Genomic DNA, 24,167 nt, shown 5'->3' on the forward strand with positions numbered 1-24,167 from the left:
GCATGCAAATTCTAGGTCATTCATGATCTTCCTGATATCAGCATTCCAGAAAATACAATATGCAAATCATGTCAATTTGCTAAGCAAACCAGAGCACATTTTCCTGAAAATGAAGGATCAGCTAGTAAGCCTCTTGAACTTGTTCATACTGATTTATGTGGTCCATCAAGAAAAAAATCACCTTGTGAAGAAGAATACTTTATATTGTTCATTGACGATTTTTCTAGAATGTGTTGGATAGGACTTTTAAAACATAAAAATGAAGCATTTGAAAAGTTCAAAGCTTTGGTTGAAAATGAATCAGATCGCAAAATCAAATGCCTTAGATTTGATCATGGAGGGGAATTAACAATGAATTCTTCAACTTTTGTGAAGAACATGGAATAAAAAGAGAATTATCCACCGCAAGGACTCCTCAGCAAAATGGAGTAGAAAGGATGAACAGAACTATTCAACAAATGGCTCGTGCCATGCTAGATGAGTCTGGAACTCCTGCAACCTTCTAGGGCGAAGTTGCATTTGCTGCCGTCACTATTCTCAACAAAGCAAACATTCGGGTAAACAGCACTCAAACTCCACATGAACTTTGGTATGGTAAGACTCCTACTGTAAAATACTTCAAAGTTTTTAGAAGCAAATGTTACATCAAAAGAACTTATGAAAAACTTGGCAAGTTTGAACCCAGAGCAGATGAAGGCATTCTCCTTGGTTACTCTTCCCGAAGTAAAGGATATAAGTGTTATTTTAAAAGACTTGGGAAAATTATTGAAAGTATTGATGTTGTGGTTGATGAAGCAAGCAAAAATCCAAAGCAGGTAAAACCGAAGATTGTGGAGAAGATGAGGATTATCCTTCCACATCAAATCAGACTAATTCTGAAGAAGAAGAAACCAATGAAGCACCAGAAAAACAGATAACGACATAAGAAAAGACTCCATCCAGGTATGTTCAGAAAAATCATGCAGAGACTCAGATATTGGGACAGAAAGAGACAGGTGTGCAGACAAGAAGAACTATTACAAAAGCTTCAAGCTATCTAGCATTGCTTTCTCCATCGAACCTCAAAATGCAAATGAAGCATGCAAAGATGAATGTTGGGTCAAGGCCATGAATGAAGAACTTAAGCAAATTGAAAAGAATAATACTTGAGAATTAGTTCCTAGACCTCATGATAAGAATATCATAGGAACCAAATGGATATTCAAAAACAAGTTGAATGAAAATGGAGAAGTTATTAGAAACAAGGCCAGACTTATTTGTAAAGGGTATGCTCAACAAGAAGGCATAGATTTTGAAGGAACTTTTGCACCTGTTGCTAGACTTGAAGCCATAAGAATGTTCCTTGCTCTTTCTAGCTTTCAGAAATTCAAAGTATACCAAATGGATGTAAAATCTACCTTTCTTAATGGAGACTTAGAAGAAGAAGTATATATTGAACAACCAGACAAATCCATCCTTGGAAATGATCCAAAACTTGTATGCAAACTCTGAAAAGCTCTCTATGGTCTAAAACAAGCTCCAAGGGCCTGGTATTATCATCTTGACAAATACCTCCATCAACAAAGTTTTTCAAAAGAATCAGCTGATAGCAATCTATATACAAAGATTGACAATGATAAATTGTTAATACTTGTTGTGTATGTTGATGATATCATTTTTGGTAGCAATGAAGAAGCCATGAGTCAAAATTTTGCTTTGGTAATGCAGCAAGAATTTGAAATGTCCCTGCTTGGTGAGCTCACATATTTTCTTGGTCTACAAGTTCAACAAAATAAAGATGGTATTTTTCTATCACAAACCAAGTATCTCAAGCAGATCTTGAAAAAATACGGCATGGAAGATTCTAAACCAGTATGTACCCCTATGGTAACAGGATGCAATCTCAGCTCAAATGATGAATAAGCAGCAGTACATCAACCAACCTATAGATCCATGATTGGCAGTCTGCTTTATCTAACAGGTACCCGACCAAACATCATGCATGCAGTGGGAATAGTTGGAAGATTCCAAGCCAATCCAAAGGAATCAGACCTTCAGGCAGTCAAAAGAATTTTCAAATATCTTCAAGGAGCACAGAATTTTGGTTTATGGTATCCTAGAGATACAAATCTTACACTTCATGCATATACAGATGCAGACTAGGCAGGAAGCGTTGATGACAAAAAAAAGCACTAATGGTGGTGCATTCTATATGGGTTCCAAATTAGTGTCTTGGTTCAGCAAGAAACAAAGTTCAATTGCATTATCTACATCTGAAGCAGAATATGTGGTTGCTGCATCTTGTTGCACACAACTCCTTTGGATGATGCAAACATTGCAAGACATTCAGATCACATGTACTCCACCCATATCCATTCTATGTGGTAATACAAGTGCAATCAGTATTTCAAAGAATCCAGTGATGCATTCCAAGACCAAGCACATACCCATCAAATATCATTTTCTACGTGAACAAGTGCTTGAACAAAAGGTCAAATTGGAGTATGTTCCCTCCAAAGAACAGGTTGTTGATATATTCACCAAACCACTGCCGAGAGAGACATTTGAATATATCAAACAGAAGTTGGGAGTAGTTGATGCATCATCTTGCTGTTGAAATTTATCTGTTTCAAAGAAAAGTAGTTATACGCGAGTTTCATGAAAAGTATCCGCGTACATACACCAGCTGCTGTGGATACAGTCGCTTATATGTTGGTTTGAAGAAAAACAGTGGACCAAACTCAGGATGAAAGGAGTCTGATATGAGTCTAGCAGTGATCATCTGGCACAGGTTCAGGGGGAGCATATAATGCATTATCTTAGAAGATCTTAGAAGATCTTGGTACAAATTGACAGTTGTTTTTTCAGGTGGAACAAGTTCAAGGGGAGATCATGGTTGCCGGTCTAGATGGTGATTAACAGATGTTGCTGATGATAGTTGTTGATAACTATCATAGTCTTGTTTCATATATTTGGTCTCTATATCATGTATATCTTTTAATGTCAAGGTCATGAAACAACCTATTTTGTTTCCCCACTATGCATGGGATGGATGATGTAATGTTCTTGTTTTGACATGTATAAACATTTGGTATATCCCCACTTGGTTGGGTGGATGAGTCAAACTTGGTATATCCCCACTTGATTGGGAAATGGATGTATGTATGAGTCATTGGTGATAGGAAGGTCATTTATGATGTATGTATAAAGTCATCTTTTTGCAAACCTTGCTTATATTCAGGGGGAGCATGGAGCTCAATCAGCACACTTCAGCCTATCAGAGAATTCAACATGTACTCAAGGGGAGCATAACCCTTTGTCCTTGATGATAAAGGGGGAGAGTGACTTGGGGTTCCCATCAAGTCCAAAGGGGGAGATTGTTGGCATTATGATACAGATTTTGCACTATGACACAGGGGTTGTCCTTGATGGCAACTCACTCAATGACATATCACAATTCAAACTCACAGAATGAAGAAAGAGAGGTATATGCAGGTTCCCCATTGACCAAGCTGCGTGTACACGCGGGTTCGCAAACAAAAAGGCGCATATAGCGTACACACGCGCTTTCACGGAATGAAAGGCGCGTACATGTTGGAAAACTTAGTTTTGGTCCGTGATATTTGGTCCATGGTATTTTGATCCATGGTATTGGTCCAAGGTATCTTTTCCGAAGTGTTGACCCCACGTATTTGATCCAAGGTATTGGTTCTAAGTGGTTTTGGACCATGGTATTGAATAAGGCCTAAGACTATAAAAGGAGGAGAAGATCATTAGGCAAATGCACTCAAGTATTGAATATCTAATGAAGAGCAAGATCCAGAATACAGGTTATTGGGTTATGGTGCATAGCTGAATCTGAATCAAGGATGAACCTTAGCGCTTGATGAAGGATAAGATCTAATAATCAGTCAAGATCTTAAGGCTTGAAGAAAAGTATGTTTGTGTGGTTTTGATCTTTTATCTGAACAACCGGCGCATGTTGTAATCTGTAAATATGATGATCTGGGTATAATTGACGTCTGGAATTGTTGTAGAGTTTAAATCATCATTTAAAGATCTGTATGCAGGTTCACTTTAGCAAAGACGCGTATACACGATGGTTCTGCATATCAAAATAGCGTATACGCAGGTTCGCCTTGAGAAAACAGCGAATTTGATCTTTTATCTGAACAACCGGCGCATGTTGTAATCTGTAAATATGATGATTTGGGTATAATTGACGTCTGGAATTGTTGTAGAGTTTAAATCATCATTTAAAGATCTGTATGCAGGTTCACTTTAGCAAAGACGCGTATACACGATGGTTCTGCATATCAAAATAACGTATACGCAGGTTCGCCTTGAGAAAACAGCGAATGTACGCAGGTTCGACACATAGAAGGAGCGTATACCTAATAAAATATTCTTTAGCTACTTTTGTTTACTGTTGCAGTGTTCTGGGTTCTGGCTTGGGTTCTAGTTACTGTTACTGTATTATGGTTACAGCATTATGAGAAGTGATTGGTTGATTCAGTTTTGGTTGGTGCAAAGGAGATTGGTTGATGCAGATATATTTGATGTTATTGATGGATCCAGTCTGAAAATTTATGAAACGTGGTCCTTGGAAGAAAAGAGAAAGTTGTAGCCTTCTATAGGCCAACGCCTACATACTAGTAAACACATCAGCTAGTACAAGAGCTAGGGGGTTGAAGCTCCCTTCCAGGAGAAGCTAGAGAACGAGAGAAGACAAGTAAAAGCCTACGTACTGGTATAAGACCGCACCAGTGCAAAAATTGTAAAAAGACGTTTCTTATTAAAAGAAGATAGAGACGATTGCAGCAGGTGGTTTTAACCCACACTGGGTTTCCACCTTATATCTTGTGTTCATGTGTGTGATTGTTTGTTCTGTTTTTACTGCACCTGATTACTGTTTATATGGTTCTGATGCACAGATTAAAGATCAACATATGATGAATTAACTAAGTTTACACTAGTTGCCTTAACTACAGTTGCGTATACACGCAAGTTTCATTAACTGAAATAGTGTATATGAATCTGATTATGGAAATGAAATATTATTGACTTGCTAATATTGATTCACCCCCCTCTCAATATTATTTCCAACACTAGGTTGGGGAGTTCCAGCAAATACTTCCGCCTCACTTTCTACCTAACCTAATGACATTTTGTAGAGCTTTCTTTATTTTATTTTCTCTGTCCTTGAACATTTCTTTAATGTAGGACCATTTTCACACATTTTATCTTTTATCAATTTTATTTTGCATTCGAAGCAGCCCAGTGCACTCCTGCAGACTATCATCACTGATTGCATTTCATAGTTTCATACACATATTGTTTTTCTATTTGTTGGATTTTAATATTATTATCTTATCTTATAGTTGAATTTTGATATATCCTTTTCTCCCAGGATGGACGATAAAATGAGGAACTCTCTTTGAGGAAGCTAAATGCGTACTAAATCTAAATGTTGACACAAGATTTAAAGAGAACATGTGTTACAAATGTAGTTTATGTTATAACGAGACCCATCAATAAGGAAAAACCATGGTTGTTGAATATTTCCCTCTGTTTTTCTCCCATGGCCACTGTTGGGGGTGAGAGCTCCACTGCCCTCACCCATCCCTTGGTTCATTCTATTGTTGCAAAAGTAAAACTAGCAAGGAATAGTTTCAAACCAAGATTTGTAAAAAGATTGGAGGCTTTCCTTCCCCTACATGAGAAATTGAAATTCCAATCAATAAAGCTCTGATGTTGACTAAAAACAACCTAATAGTGAATTTTAGAGGACACTGGCCAAGCCCAAAATCTCTCGAAGAGTGATTCAAGCTCCAATGGGCACCTCTCATGCTAGGATTGGTGAGACACTTTTATTACAAGAAAGGGTTTATTCTTTTCTCTTTGAGAACAATGAACACGAGGGACAAAGCCTTCAGGGGTGGACCATGGCTCCTAGGAATTAATGGTCTCTACCTCGATCAATGGTCACTAACTTTGATCCAAAAGACAAAGTCCAAACAGTGACCCCGATGTGGGTGCAACTTTCCCTCGTCCCATTGACCTAATGGAGCAATAAAACATGGGAGAAACAAGAAATATGTTACAATAGAAAGTGAAACAATCAAAAGATAATGTCTGGCTTATTCACTCAAACCCTTTTAAGAACAAAATCAATAACACATGAAGGTCTAAGAAAAGAGAAGTTCCATGTAATGTCCCCAATTGATTAATTGCCTACGGGAGGACGGAATAGCCTATCCAACCCCGTAGGCTATAGCCTTAATAAAGGGGGGAAACCCAATTATCCAATGTTTCGGGCAACATTGGGTAAATTTTGGGTCAGCGGGGGCAAAAGCCCAAATTGGGGGATATCATTAATTTTGATTGGAATATCTCTGATTTTCTTGAGCCTAAGGCTCTGAGGTTTTAAGACCCCTTCACTTTTGATTAGCTTCAGTGGAAGTGATCCCACCCTACCTAGATACCATTTTTCTCTGTTTTTCTACAATATAACTACTTCGAGCAACTTAGCACTGTCCTAAGGTAGAAGTTTTTGTGGTGACGTTGAACAACAATATCTTTCTCAAGTCAGCGAAGGATTATTTATGAAGGAATCCTTCCAAAATTCTACTTGACGCTGACATTCGAGGCTTTCTGAGGCACAGTGAGTAAGGTATTAAGGTGCAAAGCGCAAGGCCGCAGGCTGAAAAATATTTTTTGTTGGCAACTGAAGAGTGATTTTGTTAAAATTGGCAACTAGGGCCAAACTCCATGTGGGTCATCTTATTAATGGCAGTTGATATTTTTCTTGGATCCCTCTCATCGAGCGTTGTAGGATTGATCTAAACATCATCCAATTCTGATAAGTATTCATAGAGTTATGAATTTATTTGTGTTATAAGACAATTCGCCAAGGTCGGCCAGCAACCAAATAAACCCCAATTGTGCTCAACATTTTAGTATAAAAAGGGATGGCTTGCAAGTCATTTGCACACACTCTTCTTGTGATCTCTTCCTCTCTTCCTCTCCACTTGTCTTTGGGTTTTGGTGGGAGAAGAGATCCTAAGAGTACATGCTAGCCTAAGTCTTATGATGCCCTAGCAACAATCTAGCCGCAGTTAAGGGAGGAACATCTAGACGCAGTCAAAGGGAATATGCCATGCTCTAATCCGCGTTATGAGAGAGACCTTAACACTGTCATGGAGGAGAGAAGAAGTCTAAACGCTGACCTAAAGGGAGATGCCCCAATTGTTGTTCTATACAAGAGCAAGGCACAGTCAAAAGAGAAGGCTCTACGCAGTCAAGGAGGGAGCTCTATCCACAATTAAGGGTGGCCCTAATTCACTGTTAAAGAGGCCCTTATACGCTATCCTAAGGTGCCCTAATCCGCAATCTATTGAGCCCTTATTCACAACTAAACAGTGATCCTATTCTGCAGCAACTGGGCCCTAATACGCAGCTAAGAGGAGGTTCTATACACAGCTAATATAGGCCCTAAATGAAGGCCCTAATCCGCAGTTAGGAAAGGTCCTAATACGCTGTCCAAGAGATACTTATACGCAGTCCAGAAGGAGCCTTAATATGCTGTTAATGAAGGCCCTAATACGTTGCCTGAAGCAGCCCTTATCCACAGTCCTAAGGGAGCATTCATCCACTGTCAATGAAGCAACAAAGGTAGCCCTATAACGCAGCAAGGAAATGTCTTATGTTTGTTGTAGGTGATTGTGTGATAAAGGAAGCTGATATAGACATGCCTTAAGGACTATTTGATAAGCCATAGTTATACAGTAAAGGAAAGCATTGAAGTCTGCTCCTTAGTGTTGTTGCGTTAATGATGTTTATGTAACTGTTTTGAGGACATATACTTCAGAGTTGCTATGTGCTAGGCCATAGGCCATAGCATCATAGCAAGGGTTACTTAGTAACTGCGTGAAAGGTTGTTAAATGCTACAGCTAGGCCGAGTTTGAAGAAAGGAGGACACAGGTCTATGTGGGCAATTTTTAGTGTAAGGGAAAAAGTTGTCTTGGTCGGCAGTAGGTGACAGTTAGTGCAGCAGCATGTATAGGTACAACTGTAATGATTGCAGCATAGTGGAGGCAATATGTACAGCAGCATGTATGGGTACAACTGTGAGTGGTGCAGCATAGTGCACCATGATGGGTACAACCATGACTGGTTGCATCTTAGTGACAAGAGCAACTCAGTGAATGGGTGCAACACAGTGACAAGTGCAGCATGATGATGAGGTGCAGCACAGTGAGGTGCAATATGGTGATGGAGTCACCTTAGAGGATCTGTTGAAGCAGTCTGCCTTCACCTAAGTTCAGATCAGCTACCTCATGTGACATCTTCTTAGAGAAGATCTCTGCTCTTATTTTGATAAGTCAAAATGTTGACTTCTGATGTATATGTACTATCTCTCTTTGTGTTGAACTATTGAAGATCATATAAGAAGTATTGACGAAGGGTTTCCCCACATTGGGGTTTGTCCCTGGCTAGCGCCACATCTTGTGTCCTCTTGTCTTGGCTTTGTCTTCTGCGATTTATATTTATGGTCTATCTGCAGTTTACTTTAATGCTGATGTGATTGCTAATCTGGAAAAGATATTAAACTAACTATGAAAATTGAAATAAATTGCTCTAGCATAGAACATACCTAAATTTAACAGATTTCTGTGGATGTTGAAGTATAATTCTTGTTGTACGTTCATAGTCAGCTCTGTAGAGGGTGACCTAAGCTAACAGAGTGCATGTGGTTAAAGTAAACGACAGGATGACGGATCTAGGCAGTGAACAATTGGGAGACTGGGTCTGCATTGAACAACAAGTCAGTAGAGCATCACTAAGTATAGCAAAAATCTTAGATATGTTGTAAGTTGATTGAAATTTGTAGGGGGCCAATTGTTGTTTCAAGGTTGTGTTGATTTACAGTGCTACGGCTAATTTGTGAATTGCAACTATATTGTCAGTATTGAAAGGATTAATATGGTTAGGGTGTAAAGGCCCTAAGCAACTCGAAATACATCAAAGAACCAATCAACTAACGATACAAGGTGGGGTTCACCAACTCGAAATGTGATGCATGCAACTTCTTCTAGTTTGTGATCATAGGAGTAGCCATAGGCCTGCAACCCTCCATAGGAAATCTCTTCAATATGTCCCCTACATACCTGCCAGGGCCCACGAAGTTATGCCCATCCTCCTGCCAAACCTCCAACCCCAAAAAGTAATGCATCAATCCCAAATCAATCATGTCAAACTCTGAAGCAAGGTCTCTCTTGCAGTGTTGGATGAGCCTATCCTCCCCTGTAAATAATAAGTCATCCAGATTCCACATACAAAACTAGAATGAGTGGATCGTCACCAACCATGATGAAATAGAGGTTCGGATTTGCATCACTCTTCTGGAAACCCATCTGTTGCAAGTAGGCATCTATCATATTCTCATTGGAACTCCGGCGCAGTGTGACTAGGGACGTCCACATCTCGTAGGCAAACTTCTTCCCGGTCACATGAGAGAATAGGTAGTCTTTAATGGCACCAAGAATGATTCTCCTTGCATTCACATTCCTCTTGTTGGAGTCCACCAACTAAGTTGGATCAGCAGGAGGTTGCACAGGACTCTCCACTATGTCCCACAATCCAACTTCTTCAATCAATAGCATCACCCTCTCCTTCTAAGGGTCAAAATTTTCTGCCCCACTCAATCTGTCCTCCACCCCTCAAACCAGTCGCCATTACCCTCACAACCAACACAAATCTCAAATCTGTAAATCCCCAAATCTGCCTCCCTCTCAACAACCAATCTTTGGGTATCTGAAGGTAGTTTTGGTTCATTGTTGATTGTCTTCGCAAAAGAGGTGTTTGATGTTGTTGTAGGTTCTTCTCTGTTGTAAGTTCTCTTCTCCTTCAGCTATTCTCCTCCTCTCCTCCTTGCTCTCCTTTGCAACTCACTTTATCACTTTATCACTTTGTCACTTTATCACTTTATATTTTGTACCATGTACTTTTTCTCCATATAAACTTTAAAACATAAAGTAACTTTAATATTAAAAGTACATAGTATTTAATGTACTTTATAAAGTGACTTTATCATGACTTTAATATAACTCATAAAGTCAATGAATGAAAAGTGTCAGGGAATTGCTGCTGCCGCCTCTAATGACTCTGCCAAACCGTAGTGCCTTTCAATGGCCTCTGTGGAGGGGGCTACTCCCCCTTCACCCCCTTCTTCTACCCTCTCTGACAATGATGTTGCATTTCAGGCCTTAGTGGCCTCCCTCCCCAAGCGCCCACAGCTGTCTGAAGCCCCTTCAAAGTTCGTTAAGAGGAACGAGGAAGTTAAAAATGTTACTCTGCCTGATGGTGCCTGCCGAACATCGCTTGCCTATGTCGAACGTGCTTTGATAGGTAAGTTCACTGGGATGTGACCCTCGCCCAAATCTATGGCAATCTGGCTGGGAAAGACATGGAAACCTATGATGAAGGGGGTATAGCCCTATCTGTTGTTGGCAATGGATTCTTCATTTTTTTATTTGAGATAAAAGAAGATCGAGATGTTGTTTTTCAGAATGGTCCTTATTTCTTTGGTTCACATGGCATGTCTGAATAAATGGACTTTAGATTTCAACCCTGATGAAGATATTCCCACAGCAATACCAGTTTGGGTTAAGCTCCCTTAGCTTCCCATTTCTTGTTGGAGTGATGACTGCTTAAGGGCTATTGGAAATGGGTTGGGCAAATACCTGGACAAAGCTGAACCTAAGGGCTCCCAATTTTCTTGCGCCAAAATTCGTGTGGAAGTTGACCTGGAAAAGGGTTTTCCTGCAAAGATCAATCCAACCTAGGGAGAATGGAAGCACAGGAAAATCCTGGATTATGAACAAATACCATTCAAGTGCCATCATTTTTATGAATACGACCATTTTGTGAGGGACTGTTCTAAAGAAGTGCAGAACAAAAATATGGATATCTCAACCCCCCCGGAGGAGCAGTGGCAAAAGCAGAGGAAAGGAGGATTGAAAGGGAAAGGACCGCTTCAAAAATTCCAAGGAGCAAAAGGTAATAAAACAGCTACCACCTCGGTCAATCCCTTCAATGTCCTTAGCACCCCAATTAAGGAGGAGGACGACCCTAGTCAGCCAGATGAAGCCAAGAGTAAGGTGAACGCGCTGGACAAAGAGGGAGCTGAGGAAGACGATATTGTTGTGGAAAATAGTCCATCTAACGATGAAGCACGGGATTCCCCCCCATCTCCGACGGTCCCAAGCTCAAACCAGTCAGTGTTGATGAAGAAATAACAAGAGTTCTAACTCTTCATATGACTCAAAACCTCTCATGGGCAGACGATGGTAGTAGTCAAGAAACCGAGAGTTCCAAGAAAAAAGGTCGACCAAAACAAAAGACAGTAAGGGAAAAAGAAGCAGAGTTGAATAAGAAGTTGGGAAACCAATCAATCATTACTGAAATTCTTAAAGGGAAGGCAACGGAAAGTAAGGAAGGAAAGGAAGGTGGGATCATCAAAAACCCCCCTATTAAATGAAAGTAATATCATGGAACATCAGGGGACTAGGGAACCCTGTCAAAAACCTAGCTGTGAGAGATATAATAAAACAAGAATCACTGTGGGTAGTATTTCTGCAAGAAACGAAGATGGATGAACCAGAAGTATTCAAAGCTTCGGAGGTATTTTGGAAAGAGAGCTCTGGAACAGTTCAAGCGTCCAGAGGGGCTTCAGGAGGACTGGGTTTATTTTGGTCAAATAAGCATTTCTCTCTTATTGAAGAAACAAAGACAAAGTTTTGGGTCTTGGCTCTATTAGAGGTAAGAGAAACGGGAGAACGAATTCCTTTCATAAATGTTTATGCTCCCAAAAGCAGAAATTCTGGGACTCAATGAAAGCTCTCAAGAATAGGAATCTACATCTGGATAGTGTGATAGGAGGATATTTTAATACTATCCTGAGCCCTACAGATAATAACCAAAAAAAAGAAAAGAGGAACAATAGTTCGAGATCCATTTAGAGACCAAATGGAAGATCTAATAGTTGGATGGGATCTGTTGGATATAATTCCAAAGGCAGGGAAATACACTTGGTCAAACAAAAGAGAAGGGATCAATATATAGCAGCCCGATTAGATCAATTCTTGATTCATGGCAACTGGCTTTTTAAAGGTCTATACTCTCTTCATCAATCAAAGCCCAAGGAGAATTAGATCATCATCCTATTATGCTTAAAATAGACAGTTGAAAATCTCAGTCCAATTGAATTCAAATTTAATGCAAGCTGGGAGCAAATAGAAGAAGTCGAGACATTGGTGAAGCACGCCTGGCATATTATTGTTCAGGGTTCTCTGAACTTTGTTTGGGAAGCTAAGCTCAAGAATGTAAAGAGAGTTAAGGAAATGGCTAAAAGATAACTATCAGCCTTTGGCCAAAAAATGCGAGACAAAGTTCAACAACTAGAAGAGCACTATAAGCTGATGGAGGAAGTCCAAATAGAGGAAAGACACATTCAACAAGAAAAGGACCTCTCCCGACAAATATTCTCTCTAAGTAGGCAAGAATAAAATTTTTGGAGATTAAAATCCCGTAGCTTATGGTTACAACTTACAAGCAAGGCACTCCAACACATCCTTCTTCAACAAGCAAGGGAAGCGCGAAACGGAATCAAAGAAATTGTGCCTGAAGGTAGGCTGAAGGTAAGCTCAATTGAGGGAATCAAGGAAGAAGCCTGCAACTACTTCAAAGATTTACTAAGTGAAGATCAAATACCTCTAGGCCAGCTAATGAATTTCTCCAAGCAACGCCTCATGTGGTTCCTCTTGCTACTAATCTGAATCTTTTAGCTGAAATAAAGGAAGAAGAAGTTAGGAAAGCTATATGGTCTTTAGAACTTGAGAAAGCCCCTGGCCCCGACAAGTTCTCAATATGCTTTTATCAGCTTTATTTGGTAATGATCAAAAAGGATCTTCTTCAAATGTTGAAGCACACAAGAGTTAAAAAGAAACTGGGTGGGGGCACAAACTCCTCTTTCCTTGCTCTCATCCCCAAGGAAGTTAATCCAGTCAACTTCTCAAGATTTCAGCCCATTTCGCTATGCAACTCTTCTTATAAAATCTTGACCAAAATCATTGCCAACCGTCTAAAGCCTTTGCTTTCTTCATTCATCTCAGAAAATCAAGGAGGGTTCATGCAACAAAGGCATATCCTTGATAACATTATATTGGTTCAAGAAGCAATTCATTCGAGCAAGAAAGCGAGAGAAGCTGGAATGGTTATAAAATTAGACATGGCCAATGCGTTTGACCGGATAAATCACTCCTTTATTTTTCTCATTTTGGGAAAGTTATTGTAAAGATTATATTTTATGGATCAAGGCATGCATTGGATCCCCTTGGATCTCCCCTTTGATTAATGGCAGGCTTGCACCCTTTTTTGTGGCTTCCAAAGGCCTTCGGCAAGGTTGTCCTCTATCGCCTCTCCTCTATATAATAATTGCGGAATCCCTAAGCAGGAATCTTGAGGTCGCAAGGTTGGAAGGGGCCCTCCCAAGTTTAAGTATTGCCAGAAATGTCCAAGAAATTAATCATTCTCAATTTGTTGATCACACCCTTTTGCTTGGTGATGCCTCCTTAGCCATTGCTTCAAGATTTAAAAAGGTTTTAGACTCCTATCTCAACTTGTACGGAGATGTGATCAATAAAATGAAATGTCAATTGATAGGCTAAAATTGTCATGGGCCCACTTTGCTTGAAATTTCCCAAATCTTGGGCTTCCCAGTCAATCTAGAGAGGAATGCATTTTCCTATCTTGGCACCCCAATCTCTTTCAAGCGGGTTTCCGGGGAGGATTGGGAGTCAATCATGCAGAAAATTAACAGAATAATCCAATCTTGGGGTGTAAGGTGGTCGAACTTAGCCGAGAGAGTGACACTCATTAAATCAGCTCTATCATCCTTGTCGGTGTGCCTTGGATCTGAATTATTAGTTCCAAAACACATAATTCATAGTTTAAGCAGCTTAATCAGGTAATTCTTATGGCAAGGAGGCAAAAATAATGAAAGCAAATTCCATCTAGTCAATTGGAAAGTAGTAAGATTGCCAAAGAATCTGGGAGGATTAGCAATTAAAGATCCTGAATATATAAATTTGGCACTAGTTGCTAAATTGGTATGGTGGCTTCTGTTGGATACTAACGAATGGTGGAAAAAGGCCTTTACAAGGAAGCATTTCCACAAAAATCAGTTGCTTAGGCCTAAAGGCGAGATATGGGAGGGGAAGGGAACAAAAATATGGAAGCCATGTAAAACGGAAGCTCCGTTGTTGTTGGATAATCTAGGTTGGCAACCGGGTGATGGGAAACACATCCATTTATGTAAAGATCGCGCTCCCTTGACAGATTTAATTTCATCTAATCAAGGGTTATCAGAACTTTCTAAGTGACTGTAAGAGCAAGGTATAAATCATCTAGTTGATATCTCCATATGGGATGAGATGGAATATAGTGTGGATGGAGACCTGTAGAGTATCCTATCCAGCGTCAACAACAATGGCAAGCATTGATAAATCATATGAAAGGCTTTGAGCCAATAGCAACCAACAAACTGGACAAATGCATATGGTTGGGAGGGAAAAGTCAGCACTAAGAACATATATTCCCCTCCCCCATCAAGATTATGGGAAAGGATTTGGAACAGGGATGGGCTTCCAAAGGTCAACATTTTCTGCTAGGAAATGTTCCACGAGAAAAAATTAACAACTGAAAACTTTATAAAAAGGAATATACAAGGTCCCTTTCACTGCATTCTATGCAACAAGGCGGAGGAAACTATCAAGCACCTCTTTTGTCAATGCCCTTTCTCTATGGAAACCTGGAGGCTTGCTCTTCTGCCAATTTTTCATTTTCATTCTATTCTTTTGGAGTGGCATGAGATGTTTATTCTTTGGCATTCCCAATAACCTCTCAGCAGAAACTCAAACTCCATTCTAATGAAGTGTTGGATGGTTGCTCCTAAATATCTATGTTGGTCAATTTGGTTATGCTGACAACAAGTGATTTTTCAAGACAAAAGATCTCCTCCTGAAACAGCTGCTATTAAAGGAATGCAATTGATTTTCGAGCTAATCTCTTCCAGGGCATATGATGAATCAGAATTGGACAACCTCAATATTAATGAAAAAGAATGCCTTAGGATATCTAATTCTAAAAAACATGCTCTCAGCTCCAAAATATATAAAGCACCACCCTTTTGCATTAGACTGGTTGGGGAATGTTTCGAAGAATGGCAAAGAAATTTAGGACAGGTGTAGCTCTTTTTCAATGGTGCATTAAAAGACAACCCCAAGGAAGCAGGAGCGGGAGGGGTGCTATATAACCTCAATGGAACAATTGAAACAAGGTTCGCCTAGGGACTAGGGAAAGAAATGAATAATCAAGTTGAAGCTTTATCGCTCTGGCAAGGTCTGAAGATCGCTATCTCCAAAGGCATAAGGCATTTGAACATCATTGGTGATTCAATGGTTGTCATTCAAAAGTGTTCAAGGTCCTCCAGGAACAAGCACCTCATAGACACTGAAACTTCTCCTATCATTATAAGGATTATGATTCTTCTTATCAAATTAGATGAATTTAAATTCTACCATGTAAAACGGGAGAATAATCATGAGGCATATCTTCAAGCCTATATTGGCGCTACATTGGAACAAGGAGTCTTGATCATCGAACAATCCAATCAAATATGTCACATCCCGTAATTGGTCGTATAAAAAAACCATCGTTGAGAGACAGTTGGAATAATGTAAGTATTAAAGAGCGTCGATCAAACATGCTCGAATTATGTCTCGGGAAAGAGCAGTAATTTCTTGGGAGATGGAGTAGGCAGCCGGGTGGTATTTACTATTAACTACAGATGTAGGCACTTAAATCTACGAACCATGTTGAAGACCATGTGGAAATCCTTCCGATTGTTATTAAATGGGAAGGCAAGTGAAGGCAGCTTTAGTACACTCCTCCAACAGATTCGAGTGGTTGCATTTCAATTCGAATGTAATATGGCGGTGGCGAGGATGGATGATGGTGCCTTGTCTAATCCGCAGATGGGGAAGAATATTAAATGCGATAATATGTGTGCTTCGATTGACAAGAAGCAAGGAAATATATTAAGGAACTGAGAGATGCAAATAAACCACAGAATAATCCGGGTGCAGGGAAGGATAGCTCACAAAATGGCTTCTGCAAACCTTAACAGAAGTGACAATAGTGCAGAGGAACAAGGAAATTCGAGCATTGAAGATGTGGTAGCCATGGTAGAAAAGACAGGGAAGCAAATAATACAGGAGGTATGGGATCAAATTACGATGGTTTTGACACACATTGTAGGGATTAGCAAGGATCTGGAGCTGCTTCAGAAAGCAATGGAGCATTTTAACCTAAGTTACCAGGATTCGGATCCAGATTCGGATACGGATCCGCCAGTTTTTTGAAAAACCAGGATCCGGAAACGTCAAGGAAACGGCAAGTACATGCAAATATAAAATATTTTAAAATTTTTAAAATTTAAAGTTATATTAAAAAAAAAAAAACATACGCTAATTTTTAAATATATAATTTTTACATACAGTAAATAATTATTATATAAATAATTTCAAACTTAATATATCATTTATAAATATTAATTAAACATTAATTAAATTAAAAATAAAAATAAAAAATAAAAAAAATTATATGTGAATTTTTAAATATATGACTCCAATATAATACTTTAAAAATAATTATTAATTTAATCATAATAGAATTAATACATTATTTATATATATTTAAACATTAATTATTAGTTATAATATTTATATTAAGCAAATTATTAAACTTAATTTTAAAACTTGAAAAAAAAACTTCAAAATTGATTAAAATAAAAATTATTTTTAAACTTTATAATATCTAAATAACTTCTTACTTTTTAAACTTTAAAAATATCTAAATAAAAATTTAGATTTTAAACTTTAGAAATATGTAAATAAAAATTTAGATTTTAAATTTCAAAATAAGCTTTAAAATATCTGAATAAATGTGAGTGGATAATAAACTTCACGTAACCTCGTGCCGAAAAAAAAAGAAAAAAAAAGAACTTCACGTAACCTGCATTAAACTTTAAGGTTTATAATGTTTTGTATTAAACCTTATAATATGGTCAAATAACATAAAATAATAAATTGCAGACTCCCTAGTTTATTTTCGCGAACGTGGATTCATTAATCCGTTTCTGATCATTCCTTAATTGGCTTGCGCGGATGATTAAATTTTCTGTTTTGGAATTTTGTTTTGACATTTGCTGCAGATTTGTGCATTGACCTTGACGGTTTTTTACCCGAGAGACGCTGGACCGAATGGAAGTTTATTCGCAGACGCCAATTCATTAATCCATTTCTTATCATTCCTTAATTGGCTTGCGTCTGGATGATTAAATTTTCTGTTTTCGAATTTTGTTTTGACATTTGCTGCAAATTTGTGCGTTGACGTTGACGGTTTTTTACCCGAGAAGAGCTGGACGGAACGGATCTTTGCGGATCCGGATCCGAATCCGTCTCTGATCCGGGGATCCGCTGATCCATCCATTAGCCCTGACGGATCCGGTAACATAGATTTTAACACTAGTATGATTAACTTGAATTTTAAGGTGGATAATATGGAGGTAAAAGTGGAAATAGCTATTGTTGGCGTGCTCAAGGAGGTCTTCGGGCTGGGAGAAACGCCCACTTCCATTTCTCAGGCTAAAGGCGAGGCAGAACATGAGCGGCACGGGTCTGAGCTGATCCTGGTTCCTGGTCAAACTGTTGAAGCAACCCAGGAGGACAATCCTATGGAAAAGATGGAAAGCAGCGGGTAGTCAGTCACTCCACAATTTATATGTTTTGTCGTGTTGTTAAATTTTGTGTTGTATTTTGGAGAAGCTATAGTATAAATGTTCTAAGTAGTACAGTTATTAATAATAGGGGTAGTATCCTATACTCTATGGATTTATCTCTGCAAATCTTTTAAACAGAGCAGATTTTGAGTGTAAGGGACCTGGCCTGTTTCCAGCTTTGATATATAAAAATGCTACCCGTTTCCTTGAAAAAAAATATATAACTCATAAAGTCACATGCCAAAAAGGTGTATTAAAATGTCTTCTAGGCAAAAAGGCTAATGTACTAGGAAACACTTCCTTGGTACCCTTAATTTTTTAACAACCAAACACCGTAGCATTAAATCAGCTTATTTCTTCAAAAGGTTTTGGTCCATAATGTCCACAAATAAACTTGTTTTCTAATATTATCTTCTCCCATTTTGAAAAAAAACTATTCTTATCAATATGCTTGATTTTATGAAAAAATTGGTTGTCCTTTATTGCATAGAATGCAAGGGACACCGATTCAATGCTAAATTGGGGTTTTATCTGGCAGTCAATCCTTCCATTTAGTAAGATTATATCTCAAATATTAAAAACAAGCATTATATGCTCAAAGGGATTTTTATAGTTTTCCTCGTCTTCTGTTATACCTTTTCTACTAGGTTATTGAAAAGCTTTCTCAAATAAATCGAGGTCTCTCAAGTTTTAGTTTGACTTATTTGCTTCCACAATTATCTATGGTACTATAGTTGTTAGGGTTTTCCAGCCATGCAAAACATTGTCAATAAAATATATCATTACACCAACAACAAAAAATTCACTTTGTTTTGTAAGTACCAATTAATGCTTTCAGTGTCATCTCCTTTACATACACATTTATATTTGTCATAAACATATTAAGCCTTCAACTCTTCAACCACTTATTTCAAAATTGCAAAACGCTGTGACAGAAATTTTGATGAGAAATTTGGGTATTGCCCTTTTCTAAGCAACATCTGGGTATCAACCTTTTCTAATAAACATGATAACTTCTCTGCACATCATGACATCTAATAACATGTGTAGTATTTGATTTATGTTGCTCATTATTTATCCCTTATAAATGTTTCTACCCTACTTTATATAGCCATCAAATTTAAGAACCTTAATACCCTTTTATTCAATTTGTATGATTTTATAAAAGTAAACAATTCAACAAAAATCATATATAAAAAAAATACTCAGTCCTCAAATTGTTAATTCTATTGAAACTTACCTTTAGGATCTACCTCTCGAGATATCTTGATGGCATCAGAGGTGGCAAGATCTTGATTTGCAGGAGAAATAGCTAAAATTAATGAATTTGGCTGCATATAAACAAAATAATGCACCATTATGAACAATAGCAACTATAAAAACAAATTTCAATGCAAAATATCTTTGCTTAGGACTGTTGGCCAAAAATAATGTTTGATTAGTGTATAAAAACAAAATGTAAGTAGCTCCAGTTCCAAGTATAAATTTGTGAATAAGCAAACCTGAGAACGAAATTCAAAATAAAAATAGAGTGAAGCCAATATACAAATGCAAACAAGGATCAGTCATACAACATACATAGCTTGAAAGGAAAGTTAACGTAACCAAGTGGAAGAAAAACAGTGTTCAAAAACAACATTAGCACCCAGTCATAAACCCACATAACGCCACATATACAATGTACGTAACTATTAAAGATGTAATTAATTAAACTCTGGGTTTTATCAGTAACCATTGACAGAATCTTGTTAGAAGTAGCATACATCTTATTGATTGATGTAATCTAAAGCATACAAAAGTTAAGATGACTTATTCTGATTGGAGAAACTGTATATTGTATATAAGGGCATGTGACTATACAAATTCACACAAAGCTATTATTTGAATATCACTATCAAATTAAAATTTCCTTGTGCCACATTTGGTAGTCAGTCAAGGCTATTTTCAGTGATTAAAGTTTATTAAGATACCCAACATGAAGTTTATTAAAATACCGCTTTAGTCTTGGACTGTTAAACTTACGCTTATACCGATCACCCCCCTTCTCAATATAAGCATAAGTTCAACAGTCTGAACTTTGAAGCTAAAGCGCGAAGTTTTTGACCCCAAAAAGTGTTGTTTGATGCCTTAAAATGGCTCCAAAAGGTTTCAGACCCTAATTCTCCAAAATGGGATGCATTGCTAATTTGCTAAACTAACCCTGCAAGTTGATATCTCCAATTTTTGCCATTCTGAAAGCATCAAGATAGATAAAAAATAATATAATGATCCAATCCAGATCATATCTCCCCATTTAAGGAGGCTTTCGGTTACCATAAGCTTTACTGAATGAGGGAACCAATTCTTGAGCAATATCTTGTTTAATGCTCTGTAATGGATGCACATTCACTAGTTTAGGAATTGTTCCAGTTGAATATCCACAGCAGTTTACAACTTTACAGATCATCCACTACCATATCCTCAGTTTACAGATCATCTAGCACCATATCCACAGTGATCCTCGAGTATTTCACAGGTTGCATATATTTCGATAAGGCTCTGGCAAAGGGGAAGTTTGAGATGTCTGGGGAGAGAATGGGCTGGTGGAGAACACTGTCCAAGCAAAAGAGTGAGTGCTAGTTTATTTATTAACGGTGTAGCTCAACCAGTGTTCCTCGACATTGATGGTAAACTTCAAATGCAAACCCAATTTCTCAATTCCTATGCAGCTTGTTGGTGTAGTTATGGTGAGGGTGCACTAGAGAAGCCTCATATGAGGCACACCATTCTGTACAGTGTAGACAGAAGATGGGTAGAAGGTGCATGTGCCAGGCATAGCGGATTTCCAGATTTAGAGTTGCTCGTATTAAAATAGCTATTTCAGATTTCAAATATAAATTTATTAGAAATTGTTTTTAGTACTATTCCAGATTTAGCCCAGATCTTCAATTAAGGAACATTTCATTAGCTTCCAAATTGATCCCTCGAATAATCAGGAATTTTCTCATGCCAACTTGAACACTCATTCCGAAATTAATCAGGGCGCTTTATCCTAGGGATTCTTTCATGCAGACTTGAGCAATGAACCCTAGGCAGATTTAGATTCTGCTTGTCTTTTTCGGACACAAGCATGGGATATCTTTTCTACCTTGCCTGCCTTCTTAAACTTAAACGAAAAAAAGACAAGAGTGTGATGTTTAATCATTCCAGTTTTGAGCTGTAGCCTGTAGGATATAAGATTAGCCAGTGCAACTTAACCTGAGAATTCTCTTGTGCTGATCCCTATGCAGATTTAGGTTTTGCTTTTCTAATTTGATCACCCACAAGAATGAGATATTTCTTTTATCTTCCCTGTGTTGTTAGTTTATAAAATGAAGGCAGGCTTGTGGTGTATATTCATTCCAATTTTGAGATGTAAAATCGCAATATTACAGATGCAATATTCAGTATCAGATATGTGTATACATGCTGATCATAATTTCAGCATTATGTATTTGTCGATTAAAGTATTCAGAAGTTGTTGTTCGATAGAAGCTTCCATGTTTTAAGCTCCCTAGATTTATATTATTTTTCCGAGTGCAAAATCTTGTGGCCACAGCCTCAAAATTTCAACAAATCGGACATCCCAGATCACAGGCAACAGCACTTGAAGGTTTTTGGACAGAGACATCCCAAACGCCTACCAGTGCTCATGTGCACAAATCTGTACTAAAGTGGAGCATGAGAAGAGATTCGCAGAAACCATTCAGCTAAAACTAGATGGATATGTCATATTCAAAGGCTGGATTACGAGAAGCTCCCTTTCAAGTGCAAAATTTGTCACAAGCATGGACACTCTGCCAGAAATTGCAAGAAAGAGGGAGCACCCTCAGTCGCTCCTCATGAACAGAATGCAAACGATTAACATAAAGAATCACAAGCAGCCGGCACCTCCCCCCACCAAATCCAAAGCTCTTGTGCCACTTGTTGACCACTGGAGTGGCACTTGAGGATTATCTGAAGACTCCATGCCCAAAGATGTACCAAAGGTTGTTTGTATCATCAGAGGTCATCATACTGCTAGAGTTTTTCAACTCTACTTCTTCTTATCATTTTCTGTTGTACTCAAATTCCACAATCCCTGTGGGGACAATGTAAAACTGATACCAGTACGAGAAATTGAGTCATGTAACAGCCCTAGGTAGACTCGGACCTTATCAAGTAAGTATAACTCTGGAAGGTTTTTTTACTAAGTAAATTATCATCTCCTTACGAGGACTTAATATTTATTTGAGTTTTTTCCTCCAAATCTATCCCAAAGCCGGAGTATGGCTTGATGGTGAGGCCTTGGGTGAGTCCTAGTGTCTAAGGTCAATATATATTACCATACTAAATCATACAAAAAAAATCGTGGAATTTGGTAAGGTCTAGGGTATCATTTTTTAATTTTTAGGGCAGAAAATTGCAATAAAAATTGTATATAAAATGTAGTAAGTGATGTCTAAAGAAGTTGTATGGGGAGTGAGTAATAAAAATTGCACCCCTCACCCTCAACTTTCTACTAAGACATGCTTTGAGGGGTTAAAAATGTGCTCTAAACCTTCAAAACCCATTTTTCCTAAGTTATGGAAAAAGTGGCAATAAACTAAGTCATCAATTAAATAAATGGAAAAAAATAAATATCCACACATGCTAAATGATGTGGAAATGAAGTGGAAAACCATGGAGGAGTTAAAGTGAAGTCCCAAGGTGGAGTTAAAGTGAAGTCCCAAGGTGATGTGGACTCCTAAAATCAAGAAAATGACATGTGCTCAAGGAAATCAAATTTCTCAACACAAATGCAGCAGCGTTTGACTAGGAAATTCGAATTTGTAAAATTAATGCACATTTGGGAGGATTTGGAAGAATATTTGGTGGAGATTTTTGTGGGAAATTGTCCCCACATTGGTTCCCACCCATATACTTTTGTTATTTCATCATGGAATTTGATGATTATTGATGCCACTAGGGAAATTCGAATTTGCATGAAGGTGTTTTGGGATTTCACCCATTTGCTTTGGGATTGTCACCATTTGTCTTGGGATTGGCTCTCAAGCTTCTATATAATAATAACTTTGTTATCTCACAATGTAATATGGAATACCAGCTATTGTGCTTAAGGATACGCAATTGGATTGTACACTCCTTGCAATTTAATACAAAAGACTTTGGGGTTACATTTGAGGTGTTATTCTCCTTGTGTATGGTAACTTCTTGATGTTTTTGCTTTTATATTTCTATTTGTTTCATTATGTTATTATTTCCATGATGTTTTTCAAATTATGTTGATGTGCAGCTATCTCACATTAGCATAAGGATTATTTACTTGCTCTAGATAGGGAAATGTTTTAGTAGATGTCAAATATATCTCTAGAATTTTCTCTTCATCATATTTGATTAAGCCCATGTGGATCTAAGTGATTCATGTGAAGTTGTGTAGAAAATTTTTCTTTGATCAATCTTCAAGCGTGAGGGAAAGTTCTTGGGCAAACCAACCCACCCTTGAAAGTACTCAAGCAGAACCCACATTTGTCAATTATCAGTCTTATCATTCAAATTTGTCTTGCAAAAATTTCTTTTGAGCTTTGGTCTCATATCCCTTGCTTCATAATTCAATATTTATTTCTCAAATATTATGCTTCATTTGCTAATATCTTACTATTTTAGAGTTAGATCATGGCTAGGCAAAGAGGAGAGTTTACTCATACTCTTTAGCTTAGCCTTTGTAGATTATGTTGTATACATACATTTGTAATTTTATTGAGTAATTTCATAGCTAACACTTGGTTTGTTTTGCAGCCCTCTCTAACTTGTTTCTTGTAACAACTTGTGGGATTTATCATTTGAAACTATTAACAAGTTGTTTGCAGGAACTTGGCCTCTCAATTCGAAACTACATTTCTCTCATGGTCATGGACATTCGAGGCTCTCTTTGGCAAGACCGAGTTCCATTTTGGGGCTGCATTTCTCTCTCTTGGTCGTGGGCTTAAGGAGGCTTAGCCTGTCTTGCTTTGGTGCAAATTCCTCTTTTTCCTAAATCTATTTTTTGTATCTAAAGCGGCCCGTTTGAAATTTCAGATTTCAAGGCCCTCCTTGGTCTCATTTGCAACAGTAATTCATCAAGGAAAAGTTTATGGTCTAAAGGCTTCATTGTAAAAAATTTACCTTGAGTTTGGAGGAGGCTTTCATGAGCCCTTGCCTCTTGTAATTTAATTAATTTAGCAGAAAACAAAAAAAAAAAATAAAATAAAATAAAAAAAAACAAAAATTGGGAGCCCCTTCTACCCA

General features: G+C 37.9%; 1 protein-coding gene across 1 annotated transcript in view; it reads right to left on the minus strand.

Moving 5' to 3' along the window:
* Positions 1 to 24,167, minus strand: part of LOC149205489 (dynamin-related protein 5A-like) — an 86,897-nt gene that overhangs the window by 47,297 nt on the left and 15,433 nt on the right. The window contains 1 exon segment of the mRNA XM_089395079.1: positions 19,123 to 19,213. Coding sequence (XP_089251205.1) covers positions 19,123 to 19,213 — 91 coding nt within the window.

This window comes from Pinus tabuliformis, chromosome 1_2 (assembly GCF_031772625.1).
Source record: "Pinus tabuliformis cultivar Carrire ecotype Pingquan chromosome 1_2, CPIR1, whole genome shotgun sequence".
Lineage (NCBI taxonomy): Eukaryota > Viridiplantae > Streptophyta > Pinopsida > Pinales > Pinaceae > Pinus > Pinus tabuliformis.